The sequence below is a fragment of the Erinaceus europaeus genome, chromosome 2 (genome assembly GCF_950295315.1).
Source record: "Erinaceus europaeus chromosome 2, mEriEur2.1, whole genome shotgun sequence".
NCBI lineage: Eukaryota > Metazoa > Chordata > Mammalia > Eulipotyphla > Erinaceidae > Erinaceus > Erinaceus europaeus.
Window position 1 is genome coordinate 66,325,291 of NC_080163.1, and position 22,361 is coordinate 66,347,651.

The 22,361-nt window shown below is 42.7% G+C and overlaps 1 protein-coding gene across 3 annotated transcripts in view; it reads left to right on the forward strand.

The window, feature by feature from the left end:
• Window positions 1–1,966: 1,966 nt before the first annotated feature.
• The window catches only part of RAB11FIP1 (RAB11 family interacting protein 1), a 45,068-nt gene continuing 24,673 nt past the window's right edge, over window positions 1,967–22,361 (forward strand). For 2 of the 3 annotated variants that reach the window (XM_007516695.3, XM_060182722.1), the window contains exon 1: window positions 1,967–2,434. In XM_007516695.3, the coding sequence (XP_007516757.2) occupies window positions 2,058–2,434 (377 nt within the window). In that variant the 5' untranslated portion in view covers window positions 1,967–2,057. The remainder of the gene's footprint in view (window positions 2,435–22,361) is intronic. The other variant, XM_007516696.3, reaches the window with a different exon arrangement.

Here is a 22,361-nt window from a genome sequence, read left to right on the forward strand (position 1 = left end):
TCCTTTGCTTGGTAACATGTGCACTCAACTGGATGTGCCACCACCCAGCCCCCAGTCAGATATTTACAACATGCTAGACAAACCTTACCCACACTGGAGCCAAAATGTCTGTCTTCTTATCTCCTACATGGTATATGCAATGCTTTGTAGTTATGACTGGAATAGCCCGCAAATCTTTTAGTTCTTCAGTTCCTATGCTGAACCCAGGTTTCGGCGAGGAGCTGTGGTAGAGACAAATTAAATAGGCTACCACTTGGTCCTTGCCCTGAAGAAGGATATTATCATAAAACAAACTTGAGCAAAACCGTGCAGTGTAGGACTTGGGTAGGGTAGCTGTGGGGCAACCAGAGGAATAAAGGTCTAGAGGTGGGAAGATGATCTGAGCCATGGTTTGTTCAGGAGATAGAGGAGAATAAATTAGGGAAGGACCATAATAGGAATGCCTTGAAATCTCTGTTAAATCTGAAGTTAATGCAGATTAATGTAGCCCAGTGCAGTGTGGGTTGAGGGTGGGCATCCTAGAAGCCAGATGGGAAACTCATAACAACCAAAGAGAAGATTTGGGTCTCGATGGAGAATCTGGGAGAAGTGAGGGATTCAGTAAAAAAACACCAAATGGGAATTAGGATACCTAGTCCTAGTCCTAACTGTTACAGGACCTAGAATGAGTCACTTTTCTGTTCTGGACATTTCCTTAACTGCTAAATTTGGGAACCATCAAAGTGATCTTTTCTACCCTTGAACTAAGGTATTTGGGAGTAAAGAGAAATTGGTCAATCTAGTGAATATGTAGAATAAGGAGGTAGCAGGGGGGCCTAGTGACTAAGGGCAGGTAGAGATTGAGGAGGATCTAGGAGACAAAAATGGGGAACTGGGGATGAGGTGGGGGCAGGCCTCTGTTCCTGAGGTCTGATTAGGCAATCCCACTTTCAGTTCTTTCTTACTTCCCCTTTTCTAACTCAGTCTCACTTTATTTGGTGAGGGCAGGGCAAAATAGGTCCTCTTACACTACACTATGCCCCCTCCCATATACTTTATCTTCCCTTTTTCAGGCCCTAAAAGAGTCCTTCTCTTTCCTCACACACCTGGTGCCACCCCAGAACCCAGTCCATCTTTCTCCAGAGCAATGCACTCAACGAGAATAAATAAATAATAAAACCAGTGACTTTGGGATTTTGTTCATTATTATGCAATTATCATTGCTTATTGAGAACTTGTTAAGGGCCAGGTATTTATTTTACCAGAGTACTGCTCAGCTCTGGTTTATGGTGGTGTGGAGGATTGAACCTGGGACTTTTGTAGCCTCAGGCATTAGAATCCTTTTGCATAACCATTATGCTATCTACCCCTGGCCAGGCCACATATTTTTAAAAAAGATTTGTTTATATATATTATGAGAGAGGAGGAAGAGAAAGATAGCATCATTCTGGTGTATGAGATGCCAGGGACTGAACTAAGTAGCTCATGCCTGAGAGTCCCAAACTTTATCCACTATGTCACCTCCTGGGCTTGCGGGGGTGGGCGGCGGGCACAATTTTTAAAATGGCAATTCCATGAAGTGATTGCTATCTCATTTTACTGATGAAGAAACTGAGAATAAAAGATGTTGATTCATTTGTGGACGATCACACGGCTCTGTCAGTTGGCGATATCAGACTCTCAAGCCAGAGCTGTAGCCAACTCCAGTTGAACTATGCGACCTTTGGCATTTGGGGTCCTATATACCTCAGCGACCACCTCTGCAACAGGAATTCTCCAAGTCCCCTTCCCTGGCGGCCCCGCCCCCTGTGCCCGGGGCCCAGCCCTGGCAGAGCCGCCCCGCCCTCGGCGCCCGGGAGCTTCTAGGGCCGCCGGAGCGCGAAGGTCCTGCGGGCGAGGCAGGTGGGTCGGGAGGCGCGGAGGGGGGCGTGGTAAGAGCCTGGAGGGGGGCGGGACCTGGCGGGGGCGTGGCCGGAAGCCTTAAAGTGATCGGGGGCAGAGGGGCGGGGCGCGCCGAGGTTGCGAGTCCCGGAGATCTTTTGCTCTCTGTTACTCTCGCTCTCCGCGGCGCGATCATCATGTCCCTGGCAGCTTCGGCGGGCCGGGGCCCGGGGACCTTGTGGTCCCCGACGCATGTGCAAGTCACAGTATTGCAGGCCCGGGGCCTGCGGGCCAAGGGCCCCGGAGGCACGAGCGACGCGTATGCGGTGATCCAGGTGGGCAAGGAGAAGTACGCCACGTCGGTGTCGGAGCGCAGCCTGGGCGCGCCGGTATGGCGGGAAGAGGCCACCTTCGAGCTGCCGCCGCTGCTGTCCGCTGGGGCTGCGCCCGCCGCCGCCGCCACCCTGCAGCTCACCGTGCTGCACCGCTCACTGCTCGGGCTCGACAAGTTCCTGGGCCGCGCCGAGGTGGATCTGCGGGAGCTGCATCGGGACCAGGGCCGCAGGAAGACCCAGTGAGTGCGGGCAGGCGCAGAGGAACAGTGCGAGGGGGCGGGGGGAAGGTAGAACGGGTGCCTGGGCACTGAGATCCTTTGAGAGTGAGCGCACAGGCCCCAGGGGTCACGCACAGACCTTAGGAGAGGGGCCCAGTGGTGGGGCACCTGGTTAAGTGCATATGCTACAATGCACCAGGGTTCAAGCCCTCGGTCCCCACCTGCAGGGGAAGCTTCATAAGTGGTGAAACAGGATTGCAGGAGTCTATTTCCTTTTTATCTTGCCCCTCCTCCCAATTTTTGTCTCTACCCAGATAGATAGATAGATAGATAAGTAAATAAATAAATAAATAAATATTTTTGAAAAGAGAGAGAGAGGCCTTAGGAGAGGGAACCCCTTCATTGCTAATAGTATGAGCACCTAGCTGCTTCAAGTTCTTTCAGCTGTCCAGCCCTAGCGCTCCAGGTTCCTAGGTTCTTCCTTAGCAGGGGAGGTAGCCGGGGCTATACTGAATAGATAGGACGTGGCTCCGGCTTGGTGCTTAGTGAGCACTTGATGATTGATTGATTGACATATTTACTTTGATAAATTGGAAACCCAAGTGCGCTGGCAGAATACCTCCTGTTTCTGTGTACTTACCTTCGATGTGCGCGTTTGCTTATGTTGAAAATCTTCTGGGTGCTTCATTGAGTTGAGACTAGCCGGGCCAGAGCTCAGAGAGGAGTAACTGGGCACTAAAACCCAGATCCTGGCTAAAACCAAGAGTGCTGGCTCACCCAGGAACCGAGGAGTCGGGAGGGGCATTACACAGGGGAGGCGGTGGTAGTGAGGTTGGGGAATGTAAACTGTGTGTTTATCAGAGACAGAGAGAATGCAAACCGTGTGTGTGTGTGTGTGTGTGTGTGTGTGTGTGTGTTTGGGGAATGTAAACTGTGTGTTTATCAGAGACAGAGAGAATGCAAACCGTGTGTGTGTGTGTGTGTGTGTGTGTGTGTGGTTGGGGGAATGTAAGCTGTGTGTTTATCAGAGACAGAGAGAATGCAAACCGTGTGTGTGTGTGTGTGTGTGTGTGTGTGTGTGTGTGTGTGTGTGTGTGGTTGGGGAATGTAAGCTGTGTGTTTATCAGAGACAGAGAGAATGAAAACCGTGTGTGTGTGTGTGTGTGTGTGTGTGTGTGTGTATGTGTGTGTGTAAAAGGGTGAAAGGCGGGAGAGGGAGAGGAGACACGCCTGCCCTCCATCCCCACTTCCCAATCGCCTGAGGCTTGGTGGGTCTGGAGAGTTTACCCCTCCCCCCTCCTTCCCAAAGAATGCCTGGACTGTTTGGTCTTAACTTTCAGACTGAAGAATATTAACCCTGTTTGCCCTGGCCTCTAAAATAGTTAAGAATTGCCCAGGAATGATCAGAGTTAGGGTCTGCCCATGGCCAAGCCCAACTGGGAAGCAGACATTGCTGCTTTTTGAAGTTTATGACCCCTAGTCACACAAATGTGACTCTAAAGGGCCTCAGGAATACTAGAAACTTGGAATTAAGGATGTTTTTTTTTTTGTGTGTGTGTGTATTTTTTATTATATTTTTTCCTTTTATTGCCCTTGTTTTAACCGTTGTTGTGGTTATTATTATTGCTTTTGTTGTTGGATAGGACAGAGAGAAATCGAGAGAGGAGGAGAAGACAGGGGGAGAGAAAGATAGACACCTGCAGACCTGCTTCACTGCTTGCAAATCGACCCCCCTGCAGGTGGGGAGTGAGGGGGCCTCCAATCAGGATCCTTATGTTTCACACCATGTGTCCTTGTGTTTCACACCATGTGTGCTTAACCCTGTGAGCTACCCCCTGGCTTCCAGTATTGTTTTATTTTTAAAGGAAAACATCTCTACCATGTTAAGTGTATCAGATGCTTTCTGATACACTTAACATGGTTTATAAAATATATTATAATTGGAAAAGTAATATTTAAGGGATATAGAATTTAATTTAAGAAAATACTTAGCTTTACACTTTAATAAAGTTTTTGAAATGACTAGGGGAGCACAGTAGAATTAGTACTGTCAAGTACTTAGTGATGATTTGAATTTCCATGATGACCAACTGAGCCTTAGGAATGCAAATTTATTCTTGGGCTAAAATATCTAGGGTAACTTAATAGACATTGGTCTAGATAAAATTTAATGGTGCGGGAGCTGGGTGGTGGCACAGTGGGTTAAGTGCACATGGTGCAAAGCTCAAGGGCCAGTGTAAAGATCCTGGTTCGAGCCCCCAGCTCCCCACCTGCAGGAATTGCTTAACAGGTGGTGAAGCAGGTCTGCAGGTATCTATCTTTCTCTTCCCCTCTCTGTCTTCCCCTCCTTTCTCTATTTCTCTCTGTCCTATCCAACAACGACGACAGCAATAACAATAATAAATACAACAACAATAATAAACAAGGGCAACAAAAGGGGAAAAATTTAAAAAATTAAAAAAAAGAATTTAGTGGTGCATATTAATTAGAGAGAGAGAGAGAGAGAATATTTGTGTGCCCACCTGTTCTCTGAGGTGGATAGGATAGCTGCTTACCTGGAGCTCCCCAGTTAAGAGCTAAGAGTTCAGGTCTATAAAATAGCTCACCTTGATAGTGTTGCCATATGTGCCACCCAGTTTTGAGCCTGACCTCAACACACTGAAGGAAGCTTCCTGATGCTGTGACTCCTCCTCCCCTCCATCAAAAAAGCAAAGAGTTCTGGGTTTGGGTATCTCATTCCTGCAGGGAATGGAAGTTGGTGGGAAAAAAAATTCATGCATTCCTAGGCATTACTGGTTTATACTCTTTCACAGGTGTTTGGAGCAGAACACTGGTAATTCTTATCGCGTATGCCAAAAGCTAGTTTCACTTCATTTAATTGGCTACTTGGCTGAACCTTAAATATATAAACAGTCTTGTTGCCATGTAATTTCTACCACTTGTGAAGCACACAGATCTACTTTATGTGTTTTAGATATAAAGAGTACTTTAGCTTTCTCTGCTGAAAGAGGAAAACCCAGAGGGTTTGAAGTTACCGACTCCCTTTTCTATAGGGTTGGTACAATTTCAGCATGCATGCTTGCAAATGATAACCTTGTTGGCTTATCTGCTCAGAGATGAATAGGCATTTTTTAACTCAAATCAGATAAAACAGAGAGCCTTGAGGTGAGGATGGATGGAGTATCTCCTGGCATCAGTTTACAAGCCATAAGATGAGCAGTATCTTTGCTAAGAAGGGGCTGATGTAATGCTAATTTTCCATTTGAGTGAATGACATTGAGGCCTGAAGTTGACTTCTTTTCCGCTTCCATTTCACTTGGTTGTCCTGTCCTATCCCAAGATGTGTGGATATTAACTTAACCTCTCTGCCATCTGTTTTTTAAAAATATTTATTTATTTATTTATTCTCTTTTGTTGCCCTCACCATCTGTTTCTTATGTAAATTAAAAAAGTATTTTTCTTTTTTTCCAATAGTGCTATTGCTGGGCCTTGTATAATGATGTCATCACTCCTGGCGGTTATTTCTTTCTTTTTCTTATAGAGACAGGGAGGAATATAGGGGGAGGGAGAGAGGGAGGAAGAGAGAGAGAGAGAGGTGACATCTGTAGTATTTCTCCACTGCTCATAAGGCTCCCCCCAATTTGAAGCTTGGTCTTTATGGATGGCAATGTGTGTGCTTTATTGTACTACTACCCAGGCCTTCAGCTTTACAAATGTACAATTTTTTAAATAGCAGAGGGAGGGAGGGAGAGAGAGAGAACACCAGGTCATTACTGGTACATGGGATACCAGGGATGAACTCATGTTTGAGAGTCCAAAACTGTTCAGAGAATAAAGTTCAAGACTTTATTCACGTCCAGAGTCCAATTTACATAAACATTATTTCATTTCAGGTTTATTTTTTATTTTTTACCAGAGCATTGCTCAGCTCTGGCTTATGGTGGTGCGGGGGGACTGAACCTGGGACTTTGAAGCCTCAGGCGTAAGAGTCTCTTTGCATAACCATTATGCTATCTCCCCCACCCCAACATTATTTCATTTATTTTTTATTGCTACTAGGCTTGTCACTGGGGCTCAGTGCCTGCATGATGATTGTACTTAACTTCTATCAGCTCATCCTCCTTTCCATCCATCCATCCCTCCCTCCCCCTCTCTCCCTCCTTCCTTTCTTCCTTCTTTCCTTCCTTTCTCTCTCCCCCCCCCCTTTTTTCTGGGGAGTGGGAGACAGAAACTGAGGAGGGAGAGGGAGAGAAGAGAGAGACACCTGTAGCACTACTTTATGGCTCATGTAAGTTTCCACCCCACAGATGAGGACTGGTGGTTTGAACTGGGGTCCTTGCACATGGTGACATATGCTCTGTGCTGGGTGTACCACCACCTTTTTATTCCTTTGAAAGATAGATGGTGCCTCCTTGCCAAAGGGGAGATTCCAGTCTGGTGCCCACTGGAGTCCTGACTCATTATTATTCAGGCTGCTGTAAATAATCAAGTTTCCATTTGTAGATAGAGATTGTTGCTAGATTTAATTGATGTTTGTAAGATATTTCTGGGCTTCTGGATTAATGAATCTTGTGTATAGACACATAAGATTTAGAAACTTAATTAACCTCCTTTCCAGGAAAGGTCCAGTCCCTGCATCTTTATTTTCCTCATGCTTTCCAGTGTTACACTAAACCTAGATAATTTTTCCTGTCTCTGTTGTGTAAGCTTATTTGTGCTTATTTGATTTTGTTTTTAATAGCTACAATGGAAAGTTTCTTTGTTCCTCAGATGAGTAGGTGAAATTACAAACTTCCCACCTTCCATTTGCTGGGACTTTCCTAGGTGCTGGGGGAATCCAGTTAAACCAAGCCCTTGGCGTGTTACATGGGTGTTCATGATAGTTGAGATTTGGAGAATGAGATATATACTGAAGGGTGGAAGTTGAACAGAAAGAAACTGGTTGAGCTAGGAAAGTCATCTGAACTAATTATTAATGGTTTGACTCCACCTTAGACATTGTAAACAGAAATAAAGACTCAAAACTGTTGTATGTGTATGTGTGTGTGTGTGAGAGAGAGAGAGAGAAGAGAGAGAGAGGGAGAGGAGACATGAGGATAAGAATGAGAATCTCAGGAATTGGGCGGTAATGCAGAGGGTTAAGAGCACATTGTGCAAAGCGCAAGGACCAGCATAAGGATCCTGGTTCGAGCCCCCAGCTCCCCACCTGTGTGTGTGTGGGGGTTGCTTCACAGGCGGTGAAGCAGGTCTGCAGGTGTCTATCTTTCTCTCCCTCTCTCTGTCTACCCCTCCTCTCTCCCATTTCTCTCTGTCCTATCTAACAACAACAATGATAATCACAACAACATAAAACAACAAGGGCAACAAAAGGGGAAAAAATAGCCTCCAGGAGCGGTAGATTCATAGTGCAGGCACCAAGCCCCAGCAATAACCCTGGAGGCAAAAAAGAAAAAAAGAATGAGACTCTCCAGCAAAGAAGAGGTACTGCTCTAAGTATGACTTTACTCAAAGGTACATATGCAAAAGCTAAAACTTGTGGTATTGGGAGCCATCTGTTCAAATGTTTCCATTAGTTCTCTTGATACAGGTATGCTTTCTATAAGGACTTAGATTTTGTAAACCTCAAGTTGAGTGCGTGACTCATATTTTACAAACACCAGTAGGGAAGAATGAGTGATCCTTTTACTTAAGATGAAAGGCTGGGGAGATAGCATAATGGTTATGCAAAAGCACTTCCATGCTTGAAGTACCAAGGGTCCCACGTTCAATCTCCAGCCCGTCCATAAACCAGAGCTGAGAAGTGCTCTGGTAGTAAAATACAATAGAAGTTGAAATGAATTGATTTTTACAGGAGAAAGGGAAAGGATTAGAGAGAGAACCAAAGAATCACACTGGTATTTGTAATGCTGAGGATGGAATTCAGAACATCATGTTCTTAAGTCCAAAGCTCTAGTCACTGGAATACCTCCCAGATTTCAAATTCTATGGAATTTAATTCGCATTAATCTTCCAAATATGAAGAGTGAAAGTAGGTGCTAGAGAATTTTCTTATCTTTTGAAGATGCAAGAAAAAATTAATTGTGTATGCAAGGATTTGGATATTAATATAGGTTAGGTATTTTGAAGAGTCTGAAATGTTAAAAGATGCTGCAATCAGGGCCAGCAGAGATAGCTCAGTTGGGTGGTCCAAGAGGTGGTGCAGTGGATAAAGCATTGGGCTTTCAGGTATGAGGTCCCAAGTTCAATCCCCAGCAGCACATATACCAGAGTGATGTCTGGTTCTTTCTCTCTTCCTATCTTTCTCATTAGTAAATAAATAAATTCTTTAAAAAGAGAAAGAGAGAGATAGCTAAGTTGGGAAGATGCCATGGAGGCTGTTTTTTTTTTTTTTTTTTTTTTGCCATTCCTGTGACCCAGGTTCGAGTCTGGCCTCCATCACACTAAAGGAAGCTTACATGCTATGATGTCTCTCTATCTGAAAATGTCAGCCTGGAGTGGTGAAGCCCAAGAGACAACAACAACATAAACAAAACCGTAATTAGTTGGTGAAGAAATCATGAGTTATGGGGCCAGGCAGGCAGTGGTACACCTGGTAGAGCACATGTTACCATGCACTGCAGATATCTTTCTGACTCTTTTCCTCTCTAGTCCCTTCATTTTTCCATTTCTGTCTCTGTCATATTAAGAGAAGAAAGAAAGAAAGAAAGAAAGAAAGAAAGAAAGAAAGAAAGAAAGAAAGAAAACTCCCCTTCCTATCACCTTCCTTCTTCATTTCTATCTCTGTCAAATTAAACGAAGCAAAACAAAAAAAAAACCTGGGAGTCGGGCTGTAGCGCAGCAGGTTAAGCGCAGGTGGCGCAAAGCACAAGGACCGGCATAGGGATCCTGGTTCAAACCCCGGCTCCCCACCTGCAGGGGAGTCGCTTCACAGGCGGTGAAGCAGGTCTGCAGGTGTCTATCTTTCTCTCCTCCTCTCTGTCTTCCCCTCTTCTCTCCGTTTCTCTCTGTCCTATCCAACAACGACAACAACAATAATAACTACAACAATAAAACAACAAGGGGAACAAAAGGGAATAAATAAATAAAAAAAAAAAATAAAATAAAAAAAACCTAACTTGGTAGCAGAGGCTTCATTGTGCAGATACTGAATCCCAGCAATAACCCTGGTGGCAACACACACACACACACACACACACACACACACACACAGGGAGAGAGAGAGAGAGAGATTCCGAAGAAATCAAGTTTAGATAGTTTTTCTGGGAGAGCTGGATACAGAGAAGTAACTTAGCTACAAAGATCTGCAGTTCACAAGTTACAGTGTTTGTGCTTATACTTTAGGTTTCTTAACCAACTTTAGATTTCTTTTTCTTTTTTTTTTTTTTTTTTTTTTGGTAACAGGTTAGAAAATTCCATTAAAGTTGTTATTAACTAAGTTTTTCCTTTATTGCCATTCCCCTGAAAGATACTGTGAGCCTTATGGACCCTTCCTCTTCTTACCGATGGACAGTCCCCTCCCACCCCTGCGTAGAAACTGATAGCTCAGTACCCAGACCCAGTTCTTTGTTAACGCTGCAATAAATAACCCTAACCTGCTGAAAGCAATGGAATGAAATGACTAAGAAGGATGAATACTTCAAAGTCATTGCTCGGATGATGTGAGATTTATACCTATGTGTTTTCTCACTGTATTATTTGACTAGTATTTCACTTGTAAGATGTTCAGTTTGAAGGGGCAAAGTTCATAACTAGTTTTTTTCTTCTTTAAAATTCATGCTTTGGGCCCACAGTGCATGGTGGTACACCACTTGAGTATACCTGTCACTGTGCGTGAGGACCGAGGTGCAAAACCCTACTCCATACTTGCAAGGGGGAAGCTTCAAAACCTGTGAAGCAGGTCTGCAGTTTATCTTTCTCCCTTACTGTCCCCACTTGCCTCTTAATATCTCTTTGTCCTGTCAAATAAAATAGAAAGGAAAAAAAAAAAAAGACTACTGGGAATGGTGGATTTGTTGTGCAGGCACGGTGCCCCAGCAATAATGCTGGTGGCAATAAAAATAAATTTAAGGGGCCGGGTGGTGGCGCACCTGGTTGAGTGCGCAAGGACCTGGATTCAAGCCCCCAGTTCCCACCTGCGGAGGGAAAGCTTCACAAGTGGTGAAGCAGTGCTGTAAGTATCTCTCTTTCTTCCTCTCTGTCTTCCCCTTTCTCTTAATTTCTGGCTGTCTATATCCAATAAGTAAAGATAATAAAAAAAATTTTAAAATATAAATACATTTAAAATCATTCATGCTCTAGTAAACATGTTTTTTTTTTTTTTTTTTTTTAAACTAGGTACTCTGTGTTGGATACTGGGAATACACTGTAAGCAACTTTGATCAAAATAGACAGGAGTCCTGCTTTCAGGAAACTCTGAGCCTTGTGGGAGGGGAGAGGAAGAGATGTTAAATAGATAAACATATAAATAAATGGTCATGTATTGTGAGGAGTGCCTGGGAGGCAGAGGATGGGGTGTCAGGTGAGAAATTGCAGGAAAGATGAACTTTAAAGGAGACTGCAAAAGTCGTCTGAAGAATAAAGATGAAAATTTCCAAGAGAAAATAGAGGAAGGGAGTCTGATAGAGAACAACCTGGGCAAACACCCAACCCCTGAGGAGCTAGAGTGATTGTGAGAGACTCAGGAGGAAAGCAGAAGAGAAATGTGAGAAGAGTAATAAGAAGTCACCAATGAGTGTGAAAAGCGGGGGATGATGTGATTCAGTTTTGTCGAAATATCCCTTTGGCTATTGGAATTTGAAGAAGTTCTAGGCTAGAATCAGAGGAAAATGGGAAGCTTTTTGCAGTAATCCCAGTGCCCAGCAGACTAGAGTGGATTCTAGGTGTGGATTAGAGTACTGGTTGTGGGGATGAACAGAAGGGTATAGATTTCACAGCTCTGTTGAAGGTTGGGCAGTTTTGAATGAGAGGACATGATAAGAAAGACAAATAAAATAAAAGAACTTAACAGTTAGAAGTGAATCAGGAAGTGGTGGCTGCCTTCTTTTCCCAACAGTCACTGTGATACTGGAGTGAGATCACCATTACAAAGACTGCTGTGGGCAGTGATACCTGTGGAGGGAATATGTAGGCAAAGTCATTGAAACCAGGGTGTGTACGTGTGTGTGTGTCCAACTTGCACACAGGACAAGCCTTTGTTCTGTAAGAGTGTGACTAATGTAATCTTTAAAACAGTACCTGCTTCCAGGAATGTAGGTCTAAGAAAAAGAAAAGTAGAGGCAGAGCAAATGAGCATAATGGCTATGTAAAAAAAAGACTTTCATGCCTGCGGCTCCAAAGTCCCCAAATTCAATTCCCAGCACCACCATAAGCCAGAGCTGTGCTGTGGTGAAAAAAAAAAAAAAAGAGAGAGAGAAGTGGAATCATAAATGGAAAATAAAAGTGTGGAGACAAGTAAGTCACCGTTTGAATATAAATGTAGTAGAAACATTTTCATTTTGCTGAAACTTCCTTTTGGCTACAAAGACTTCTATATCTGTCATCAGAAGAAAGTTTTTATAAATAGTATCTGACATGCCATTTTGATTATAGTTATTAACAAAAAATGTCTTAATTACATGAAATGTAATGCAGGTGCTTATTAAAATGTCAACTACTCTGGCATACATGCTGACATCACTCTCCTACTTAACAATAATTTTAGATATCCATTTAAATGCCACAGTTTTAATTGCCTTGAAAATGATGTTTCTCTCTCTGTTTTTTTCCTCCCACCAGTTATTTCTCTGGGGTTCAGTGTCTGCATGACTCCACTGTTCTAGGCAGCCATATTTCCCTTCCTTTCTTTTTTTTTTTTTTTTTTTTGTCTCCAGGGTTATCACTGAGACTCACTCGGTGCCTGCACTATGAATCCACTGCTCCTGGAGGCCATTTTTTCCTATTTTGTTGCCCTCCTTGTCATTATTTTTACTGTTGCCATTGATGTTGCTATTGGATAGGACAGAGAGAAATGGAGAGAGGGGGGGAGACAGAAAGAGAGGAAGAGAAAGACACCTGCAGACCAGTTTTACCACCTGTGAAGCAACACCACCCTGCAGGTGGGGAGACGGGGCTCAAACCAGGATCCTTTCTCCGGTTTTGCGCTTTACGCTTAACCCGCTGTGCTACCTTCTGACCCCCTCTTTCTTTCTTTCTTTCTTCCTTCTTTTTTTTAATAGAGACAAGGATAAATATGGAGAAAGAGAAACAGAGAGGAAAGATACCTGCAGATCTGTTTCACTTCTTAAGAAGCTTCCCTGCTGCAGGGGGACCAGGGGCTTAAACCTGGGTCTTCAAACATTAGAGAATGTGTATGCTTTACTGAGTGTGCCCCTGCTCAGCCTCATCTTCCTTTTGGAGGGATACTAGCTCTGGCTTTGTGCCAGAAGGATTAAGAAATCCTGGGGCAGGAGTCAGGTAGTAACGCAGCGGGTTAAGTGCAAATGGCGCGAAGCACAAGGACAGGCTTAAGGACCCCGGTTCGAGCCCCCGGCTCCCCACCTGCAGGGGAGTCACTTCACAGGCGGTGAAGCAGGTCTATAGGTTTCTGTCTTTCTCTCCCCTTCTCTGTCTTCCCCTCCTCTCAACATTTCTCTCTGTCCTATTTAACAACGACGACATCAACAACAACAACGATAAAAACTTCAACAACAATAAAAAACAAGGGCGGGAGTCGGGCGGTAGGGCAGCGGGTTGAGCGCAGGTGGCACAAAGCACAAGGACTGGCAGAAGGATCCTGGTTCGAGCCACCGGCTCCCCATCTATAGGGGAGGGGAGTCGCTTCACAGGCGGTGAAGCAGGTCTGCAGGTGTCTGTCTTTCTCTCCCCTTCTCAGTCTTCCCCTCCTCTCTCCAGTTCTCTCTGTCCTATCCGACAATGACATCAATAACAACAACAATAACTACAACAATAAGAGCAACAAAAGGGAAAATAAATAAATATTTAAAAATTGTAAGAAAGAAAGAAATCCTGGGGCAAATGGAAAGTATGATAGGCTAGTTCAAGTCCTTATCTTCATCACAGTAGTTCCCTGGGTCACCCTGCTTCTAGGTCTGCTGTAATTCTCTAAATTTCAGAGGTCTTTGAATGTCAGTGGAATTAACATCCAGTCCTTTGGCTCAATTGTTGAAGAAAATCTGGATCTGTTGTGTTGGGAGTAAATTTGACAAATAGGTTTTGCTGTCTTTTTTTGAAAATCATTTTATTTAATCCTTTTAAGAGCCTTATGAGGTAAGTATTACAATGATGCTCATTTTCTGTTGCTCCTCTTTTTTTTCTAAGAGACTTTTTAAAACTTTATTTAATTTGATAGGACAGAGAGAAATCAAGAGGGAAGGGGAGAGGAATAGAGAGACAGAGAGACATTTGCAGCACTGCTTCACTGCTTGTGAAGCTTTCCCCTGCAAGTGGGGATTTGGAGCTTAAACCTGGGTTCTTGTGCATGGTAACATGTGCACTTAACTAGGTGTACTACTGCCCAGCCTCCTAGTTTGCTGCTTCTTCTCATTCTCCTTCTCCTCCTTCTCTTTCTTCTTCTTTGATATTTTTATTTTAATGAGTGATATACAGAGAGAATGATACAAACAGAGAGAGACTAGAACACTACTCAGCTCTGGCTTATGGTGGTGCTGGGGATTGAACCTGGGGCCTCAGAGCCTCATGCACAAAAGTCTTTTGCATAACCGTTCTGCTATCTCCCCAGCCAGTGTTCTGCTTCTCTTAATGTGACATTGGTTGGATCTCATGTACCCCTTAGTTGACTAAGGGGACACAACCTTTGACTGCTCTTCCTTTGATCAGGGACCACTTCAGTCATATTCTTTGCTGTATGAACCCAACACTGACTCTTGGCGGCCTGTGTGACTGACTCAGTGGTTGCAATTTCTTTGGACATAGGACCAGCAACGGAGTACAGCTTCTTCTTACATTTAACCCAAGTGGATTAAACACTAGGGTTGGAGGAACCTTGAAGTCAAAGCCCAGGTGTTTTGTTTGCTTGTTTCTTCACAGCTTCCTTGTTTTGAGTACATCTTGCTTGCCAATGCCCTTCCTGGATACTGAAGAAATAAGTTAGGGCTGGGGAGACAGCATAATGGTCATTGCAAAAAAAAATTTCATATTTTCAAGTTCAAATCCCAGTACCACCATAAACCAGGCCTGAACAGAGTTCTGGTTAGAAAAAAAAGAAAGAAAGAGAGAAAGGAAACATAGAGAAAAAAAACAAGTTACCTTCTATAGCTTGGGTGGCTAATGATGTGTTTGGCAAGGGAGCTATGTGCAGCCACTAATGAGATGAAATTCCTTTCTTACAGGGAGAAGTCTGTAGATAATTGACTGGAGAAAAATCCAGGACTTTAGTCTCCAGGGTGTCCCTGGAGGACACATTTAGGAATGTGCCCAGTGGAGAAAAAAAAAAAAAGGCAGTGTAATTAAGTGTCTTTTCCTGAATGCTGGCCTTTGAATGGAGTTGGAGGAAGACATTTAGATGTTTATAACAAGCCCCAGAAAAATATTTCTAGAGGTGTGGCTGTAGCACACTTTTAATTCCTGTCTGTCTCTCCCTTTTTCTCTCAATGAAAAGACTGTGGCTGACTTAAGTAAAACAATTACAGCTTCCTAAAAGTGTAGTATGAAAAGGCTTCTTGTGGGGGCTGGGGGTAGCACAGCGGTTTAAGTGCACATGGAGTGAAGCGCAAGGACTGGTGTAAGGATCCTAGTTCGAGCCCCTGGCTCTTCACCTGCAGGGCGGTCACTTCACAAGCGGTGAAGCAGGTCTGCAGGGGTCTTTCTTTCCTCACCCCCCCTTTCTGTCTTCCTTTCCTCTCTCGATTTCTCTTTGTCCTATCTGACAACAACAACAGAGGTAACAACAACAATAGCAACAAGGGCAACAAAATTAGGAAAAAAATGGCCCCCAGGAGCAGTGGATTCATAGTGCCGGCACATAGCCCCAGCAATAACCCTGGAGGCAAAAAAACAAAACAAAATTTCTATTTTTGGTAATCATTTTTCCTTTCTTTTTCTCTTTTTCTCACTTGCATAACTTTTATACTGTCTCCCCAGCCCAATCATTTGTCTTTTTTTTAAAAAAAATATTTTTATTTTATTTATTTACTCCCTTTTGTTGCCCTTGTTGTTTTATTGTTGTAGTTTTTTTTATTGTTGTAGTTATTATTATTGTTATTGATGCTGTCGATGTTGGATAGGACAGAGAGAAATGGAGAGAGGAGGGGAAGACAGAGAGGGAGAGAGAGAGAGATACCTGCAGACCTGCTTCGCCACCTGTGAAGCATTGCCCCTGCAGGTGGGGAGCCAGGGCCTAGAACCAGGATCCTTACGCTGGTCCTTGTGCTTTGCACCACTTGCACTTAACCCTCTGAGCTATTGCCCTCTTTTTTTTTCTTCAAGATTTTATTTATGAGAAAGTAGGAGGAGAGAGAGAAAGAACCAGATATCACTCCAGTAGATGTGCTGCCAGGGATTGAACTCAGGACCTAACTCTTGAGAGTTCAGTGCTTTACCCATTGTGCCACCTCCTGGACCATGCAATCATTTGTCTTTAAAGCTGAATATTCACTTTTTGATGTGAGATTTCCCTCGCCCCAACTCCCCATTGGACTTACTTTGATTATAAGATAAATCATGAAAATTCTGCTGCTTTGCCAGGAACTCTTCTAGAAGGTGTGTGTGTGTGTGTGTGTGTGTGTGTAGGGTGGATTGAATATCTTGATGCCTGTCATGTTTGTTTGTCTTGTGTTCAAGAGATGATGAGGTAAACCATTGCCTTTTCTTCTATCATTAAAGTCTATTTGCAAGAATGGTATAGGACCTTTCGGTTACCTGGAGATTCTGCTTAGGTAGAGCAAATAGAATGAAACTATCAGTGCTGTTTACATTTGAGCCTGAGGGAAAATACCTGATCTCATGAGAGAATATTAACACATGTAGCTGGTTTAGACATGGTCCAGTAAATGAAATGCTAAGTAGATGATTATAGAAGTGGTAGACTTGGGGACTGGGTGGTAGCACAGCGGGTTAAGCGCATATGGAAGGGAGCTCAAGGACCAGAGTAAGAATCCTGGTTTGAGCCCCAGCTCCCCACCTTCAGGGGGGTCGCTTCACAAGCTGTGAAGCAGGTCTGCAGGTGTCTCTCTTTCTCTCCCCTCCTCTGTCTTCCCATCCTCTCTCCATTTCTCTCTGTCCTATCAAACAACAACATCAATGGCAACAATAAGGGCAACAACAAGGGCAACAAAATGGAAAAAAAAAAAGAAGTGGTAGACTTAGTATTTACAATTGCATTAGTTTTTTCGAATTCTAAGAGATCTTAAGCTACTGATGCTGGCTATATTTTCTTTCATCTTTGTTTACAAGGAGTTTAGGGTTGTTCTTGACTCAGGAAGCATGTATCCTTATAGTAATTATTTTGACATAGCTCTGAAATAGTTTGGAAATCCTTTTTATTTTTGTTCAAACACACTTAGAAACCTTGAAGAATTCTGAGGAGCACCTAGTCTCTCAATAGGTTATAGAAATATTACTGATTATGGCATTTTAAAAATTATTAAATGCCTTTTAATTTTGGAAATAGTGCAGTGCAAGTTAATTTTGTAAATAGATATTAACCTATTCCTTTCAAAATGGAGATCGTTTTATATGTATTTGATGGGAAAGTCTGGTTACCTAAGAATACAATTTGTTGGCTTAGTAGGTGGCGCAGTGACGAGAGCTTTGCATGTCAAAGCATGAGGTCCTGAATTCGGTCTCTGGCATCACATGTGCCAGAGTGATGCTTTGGTTCTCTCTGTCATTAGTAAAGTAAATCTACAAAAAAAGAAAAAAGTCTGTTAGGACTGTTGATGCCTTAAATTTCTTTTGAAAGCCATAACCTGGGAGGTGTTCAGTGGGGTAGACCATCATACTTGCATGCATGAAGTCGTGAGTTCTAGCTTGTGCTCTGTTTCTCCCTAGTAAGTTATTTATTTATTTTTACCAGAGCACTACTCAGTTCTGCTTATGGTGGTGCTGAGGATTGAGATTGAGGCCTCAGATCCTCAGGCATGAAAGACTTTGCATAACCATTATGCTATCTCTCCTGCCTAAATTTTTTTTTTTTTTTAAGAAAAACATCTAGCTGGTGCGTTAACTCTGGTATCAGTTCACTTACAAACTATATTATACATTCCTTAAAAAATGAGTATCAAGATGATAAGAATGGCTATCTTAGGGATTCTGGGAAAAAAAAAAGCCATTTGCTGTGTTTTGTGACTTACCAGTTCTTCCAAAGAGTTAACGTTGGACAGAGGGACGGAGCCACCTGGGTTGGCAAGATTGGCTAATTGGTAATTCTGTATTCTGAGTTGGGTAATGGCGACCAACTACCTTGGTCAATAGTAAAACTTGTCGAACTACTTAGCTGTTATAGGCTACACCCCACAAATGCTTTGTAGGTCATAAACATTTCTGCCCCTGTTTGCTATGCATTGTTTCTTAGCTAGCAAGCTAAGAATATGACATTTTACTTTTTTTCAAAACTCTCTCAGATGTTCTCAGCTGACAACCCCACATGATTCTCAATCTTATTTTGTATTCCCCAGGGGAAGACACTTACTGAACTGCTTTAAAAAATTTTTTTTTCATCTAAGTAAGTTGAACTCCATTTTTTTAAAAAAAATTTTCTTATTTATTTACTCCCTTTTGTTGCCCTTGTTATTTTATTGCTGTAGTTACTGATGTCGTTGTTGTTGGATAGGACAGAGAGAAATGGAGAGAGGAGGGGAAGACAGGGAGGGGGAGAGAAAGACAGACACCTGCAGACCTGCTTCACCGCCTGTGAAGCGACTCCCCTGCAGATGGGGTGCCGGGGGCTTGAACCAGGATCCTTACTCCAGTCCTTGCGCTTTGCGCCACGTGCACTTAACCCACTGTGCTACCACCCGGCTCCCCTGAACTCCATTTTAAACATGTCTGAGTGCAGCTTTTTCACCTGAGGCGATAGTCCCTAGTGCCCTGGTGCTTAGTTACTATGGAGGTGACTTCTGCTGTAAGACCTGCTTGATGTTTTGCAGAAGAGTGAAAAGGCAGTTTTCCCTGACCCTTCACTTTAAACTGAACCCACAAAGGATCATTTGAAAATCTTATTACTGTTATTTTTTTATTTGACAGGAGAGAGAGAGATGGAGAGGGAAAGGAGAGATAGAGAGGGAGAAAGAATCAGAGACAACTATAGCATTGCGTTACCTCTCATGAAGCATCCTCCCTGCAGGTGGGTACCAGGGGTTTGAACCCAGGTCCTTGTGTGTGATAACACTCACACTCAACCAGGTGCACCACCAGGCCCCTGAAACTAACACACATTGAAATGATAAAATAACACTTAGAGCAGTGGTCTAACTTTGCCATCCCTTTCCTAGAGCCTGGTGTCAAATCCAAGAGTGCCACATTAATTCACTTTGTGGGTTGTGTCCACCCCCATCCCTGACCTCAGCTTGCTTGCTCTTTTAGCACCTTGGGATTTAAATGTACTGAAAATCTTATTTGTGTATGAGTATCCTTATGTGTAATGAAATTGAATGCTTCAGTGAGAGTTGCTTTTCATGTTATTTTCTCATCCTTGGAAGTGAAGAAAAAAAACAAAACTGCACCTGTTGTTCCATTGTCTCAAGTGATTTGCGATGTGTGGTCAATCTGTTCTCTAGTTTACCAAAGGCTAGTTTTTTAGGGCAGGGTCTGGTCATTCTCTTTTCCTCACTGCCTGGCAGGTAAAAATGTCTGAACCCAATCTTGGAAACCATTGTTTCCCTTTGTCTGCCCACTGGAAAGGTAAAAGAATCACTTATTTGCTTCTGCTGCTTGAAAGAATTATCGTTGTTAACATTGCCAGCAGAGTGTTGAAAGATCATTATTATTTTTTTAAAATATACTTTAATTTATCTTAATGAGAGGGAGAAAGAGATACAGAGACAGAATGACTAGAGAACTGCTCAGCTCTGATTGGTGGTGGTGCTAGGGACTGAATCTGGGACCTCAGGGCTTCAAGGTTTTGCATAGCCATCATGCTTTCTCTTCAGCCCAAAAGATTATTTTTGAGACACAGTTTTTGGTCAGTCCTTCACAAGTGTGATCTTAAATGTCTGCAGCAAGGCACTGTTGAGATTTCTCATTTTCTGAGAGCAGGAAGTACAGGGCCCTTGCCCTGTTACATTCCAGTGTAGGGCCTCTGGGATTAGCTTTCCTTGTATTTGAGAAATGGTATATTTCTGAGGCAGATTGGCCCTGAGAATTGGGTACAGTTGAATGGCTTTAGCTGATCTCAAAATGACTCTTTGAAAGCCCAGGAAACTTGGCAATGGGGATCCAGGGACTGCTTGGAAAGCAGAGCTCATTCCTGAATGTCATCCTCCCTCTACCCACTCTGTTCTCTTTTACATTCTTTTACTGTTCTTAGTAAGACATCTTTTTAAGCATGTAGACGATTTAAATGACATTTTCTCTATAGCTATTGCCTTGGCTTGTGTTTGACCAACATTGTACACAGAACAAAAACTAAATCCAACAAATAAACAAAATCCCAAAGAATATTTGTTTAAAGAATGTCTATTTTTGCTTGTATCCCCCTAGACTGTAATGCTGGAACACACCTGCATTGCCATCACATGCTGCATGGCCTTTTGAGGGCTGAATTATTTATTACTTATGAGCTACTTCCATGAGGTGCTGGAATCAAGTGAACTAAAAAAAAAAAAAAAAAAAAAAAAGCAAATATACAGAAACACCCAAAAGAAGTTGAACCAGTGTTTTAATGTTAAGACCCCACTGGGGTATTTTCATAATAGATCATTTAAAATGTATTTTATTTTATTTAATTAATTAATTTATTTATTTTATTGGGTAGAGACAGAGAAATCAAGAGGGCAAGGGAGAGACTTGAGAGAGAGAAAGAGGGATGCCTGCAAGACGGTGGGGGAACATAACAAAAGGAGTCTGGTGCCAGGTGGTGGCATACCTGGTTAAGTGCATGTTACAATGCACAAGAGCCCGGCTTTGAGCCCTTGTTCCAACCTGCAGAGGGAAAGCTTTGCAAGTGGTGAAGCATTCTTGCAGGTGTCTCTCTTCTTCTCTATCACCCCCTTCCCTCTTGATTTCTGGCTGTCTCTGTCCAATAAATAAATAAAGATAATAAAAAAATTTAAAAAAAGGAGACTCCTGCCGCACTGCTTCATTGCTTGAGAAGCTTCCCCCTGCAGGTGGGGACTGGAGGCTTGAGCCCAGGTTCTTGCTCACCGTAACATGCGTTCAACTGGGTATGCTACTGCTTAGCTCTCAAGACCTTTTTTGTTTTTAATATTTATTTATTTATTTATTCATTCCCTTTTGTTGCCCTTGTTGTTTTATTGTTGTAGTTATTGTTGTTTTTATTGATGTCATTGTTGGATAGGACAGAGAGAAATGGAGAGGAGAGGGGGAGAGAAAGATATATATACATCTGCAGACCTGCTTCACGGCCTGTGAAGTGACTCCCCTGCAGGTGAGGAGCCTGGGCTCGAACTGGGATTATTATGCCAGTTCTTAGACTGGTCCTTGCGTTTTGCGCCATCTGCACTTAACCTGCTGCGCTACTGCCCGACTCCCTTCAAAGCCATTTTTAAATATTTTTTATGATTTGAATTTTTACCCTGTCCTAGTTATTCCTGGGTTGTCAGAAAAATTATGATGCATTTTTCCACAGAAAATAAAGTTATGGTTTTTCCAACAACCATATACTTAAACATCTGGGTAACATAAGTTCTCTGTCATTTTCTGTGTGTTCAGCGTTGCTCTTGCTACTTCAAAAAATACTATTTTAATTAGTGACACGTTGAAGAGGTGAGGTTACTGCTGAACTCTGACTTACAGTGCTGTCAGCCAGGGGTTGAATTGAACCCAGGACCTCAGAGACTCAGGCCTGAAAAACTTTTGCATGATTATTATGCTTTCTCCTTGACCCCCCCCCCTTTTTTTTTTAAAGAGACAGAGAAGCAGGAAAAGACACCATAACACTGAAGTTTCTTTCAGTGTGTTGGGAGCCAAGCTGAAACCTGGATCCTGCATGGGGCAAAGCAGCACACTTTCCTAGAGAGCTGTTTCGCCAGCCCTCCCTACTTTTAATTTTCAGAAGACTAAGTTTTCATTATACATTAAAAAATGATTATTTGTAGAAGAGATCATTTTTGATAGCCCCTCACCCTTGAATTTAGGCTTAAAAATAAACTTGCTATACAGGGACTATTGTTTACTGTGTTCTGCCCTTTGGACTAGAAAAATGAGCCCAGCCCTTACTGCTGAGATAATTAAGCATTCTGTAATGCTGAAGCACACCTGCATCGCTATCACATGCTGCATGGCCTTTTGAGGGCTGAATTATTTATGAGCGACTTCCATGAGGTGCTAGAATCAAATGAACTTAAAAAGAAAGCAAATATACGGAAACACCCAAAAGTTGAACCAGTGCTTAAATGTTAAGACCCCACAAATATGTTCTGCTTTGGAGTTTCTTGGAGTGAGGAATTATTGGATCATGGCTTTTGCTCTTGCTACCAAATTGCACTTAAGTCAAGACTCCTTTTGTTAAACTGTTCTTGAAATTAATGAGTGTAATATTGAGATTAGATTAAATGATTTCTATCATCTCTTCCAACTTTAGTAAATATAGTACTGATTCAAGAAAATATTTCTTTTTATAAATATTTATATGAGAGAGATAACATTGCTTTGACACATGCAGTGCTGGGGATTAAACTTTTTAAATATTTTTTTTCCCTTTTGTTGTGCTTGTTTTTTATTGTTGTAATTATTATTGTTGTTGTTGTTGGATAGGACAGAGAGAAATGGAGAGAGGAGGGAAAGACAGAGGGGGACAGAAAGATAGACACCT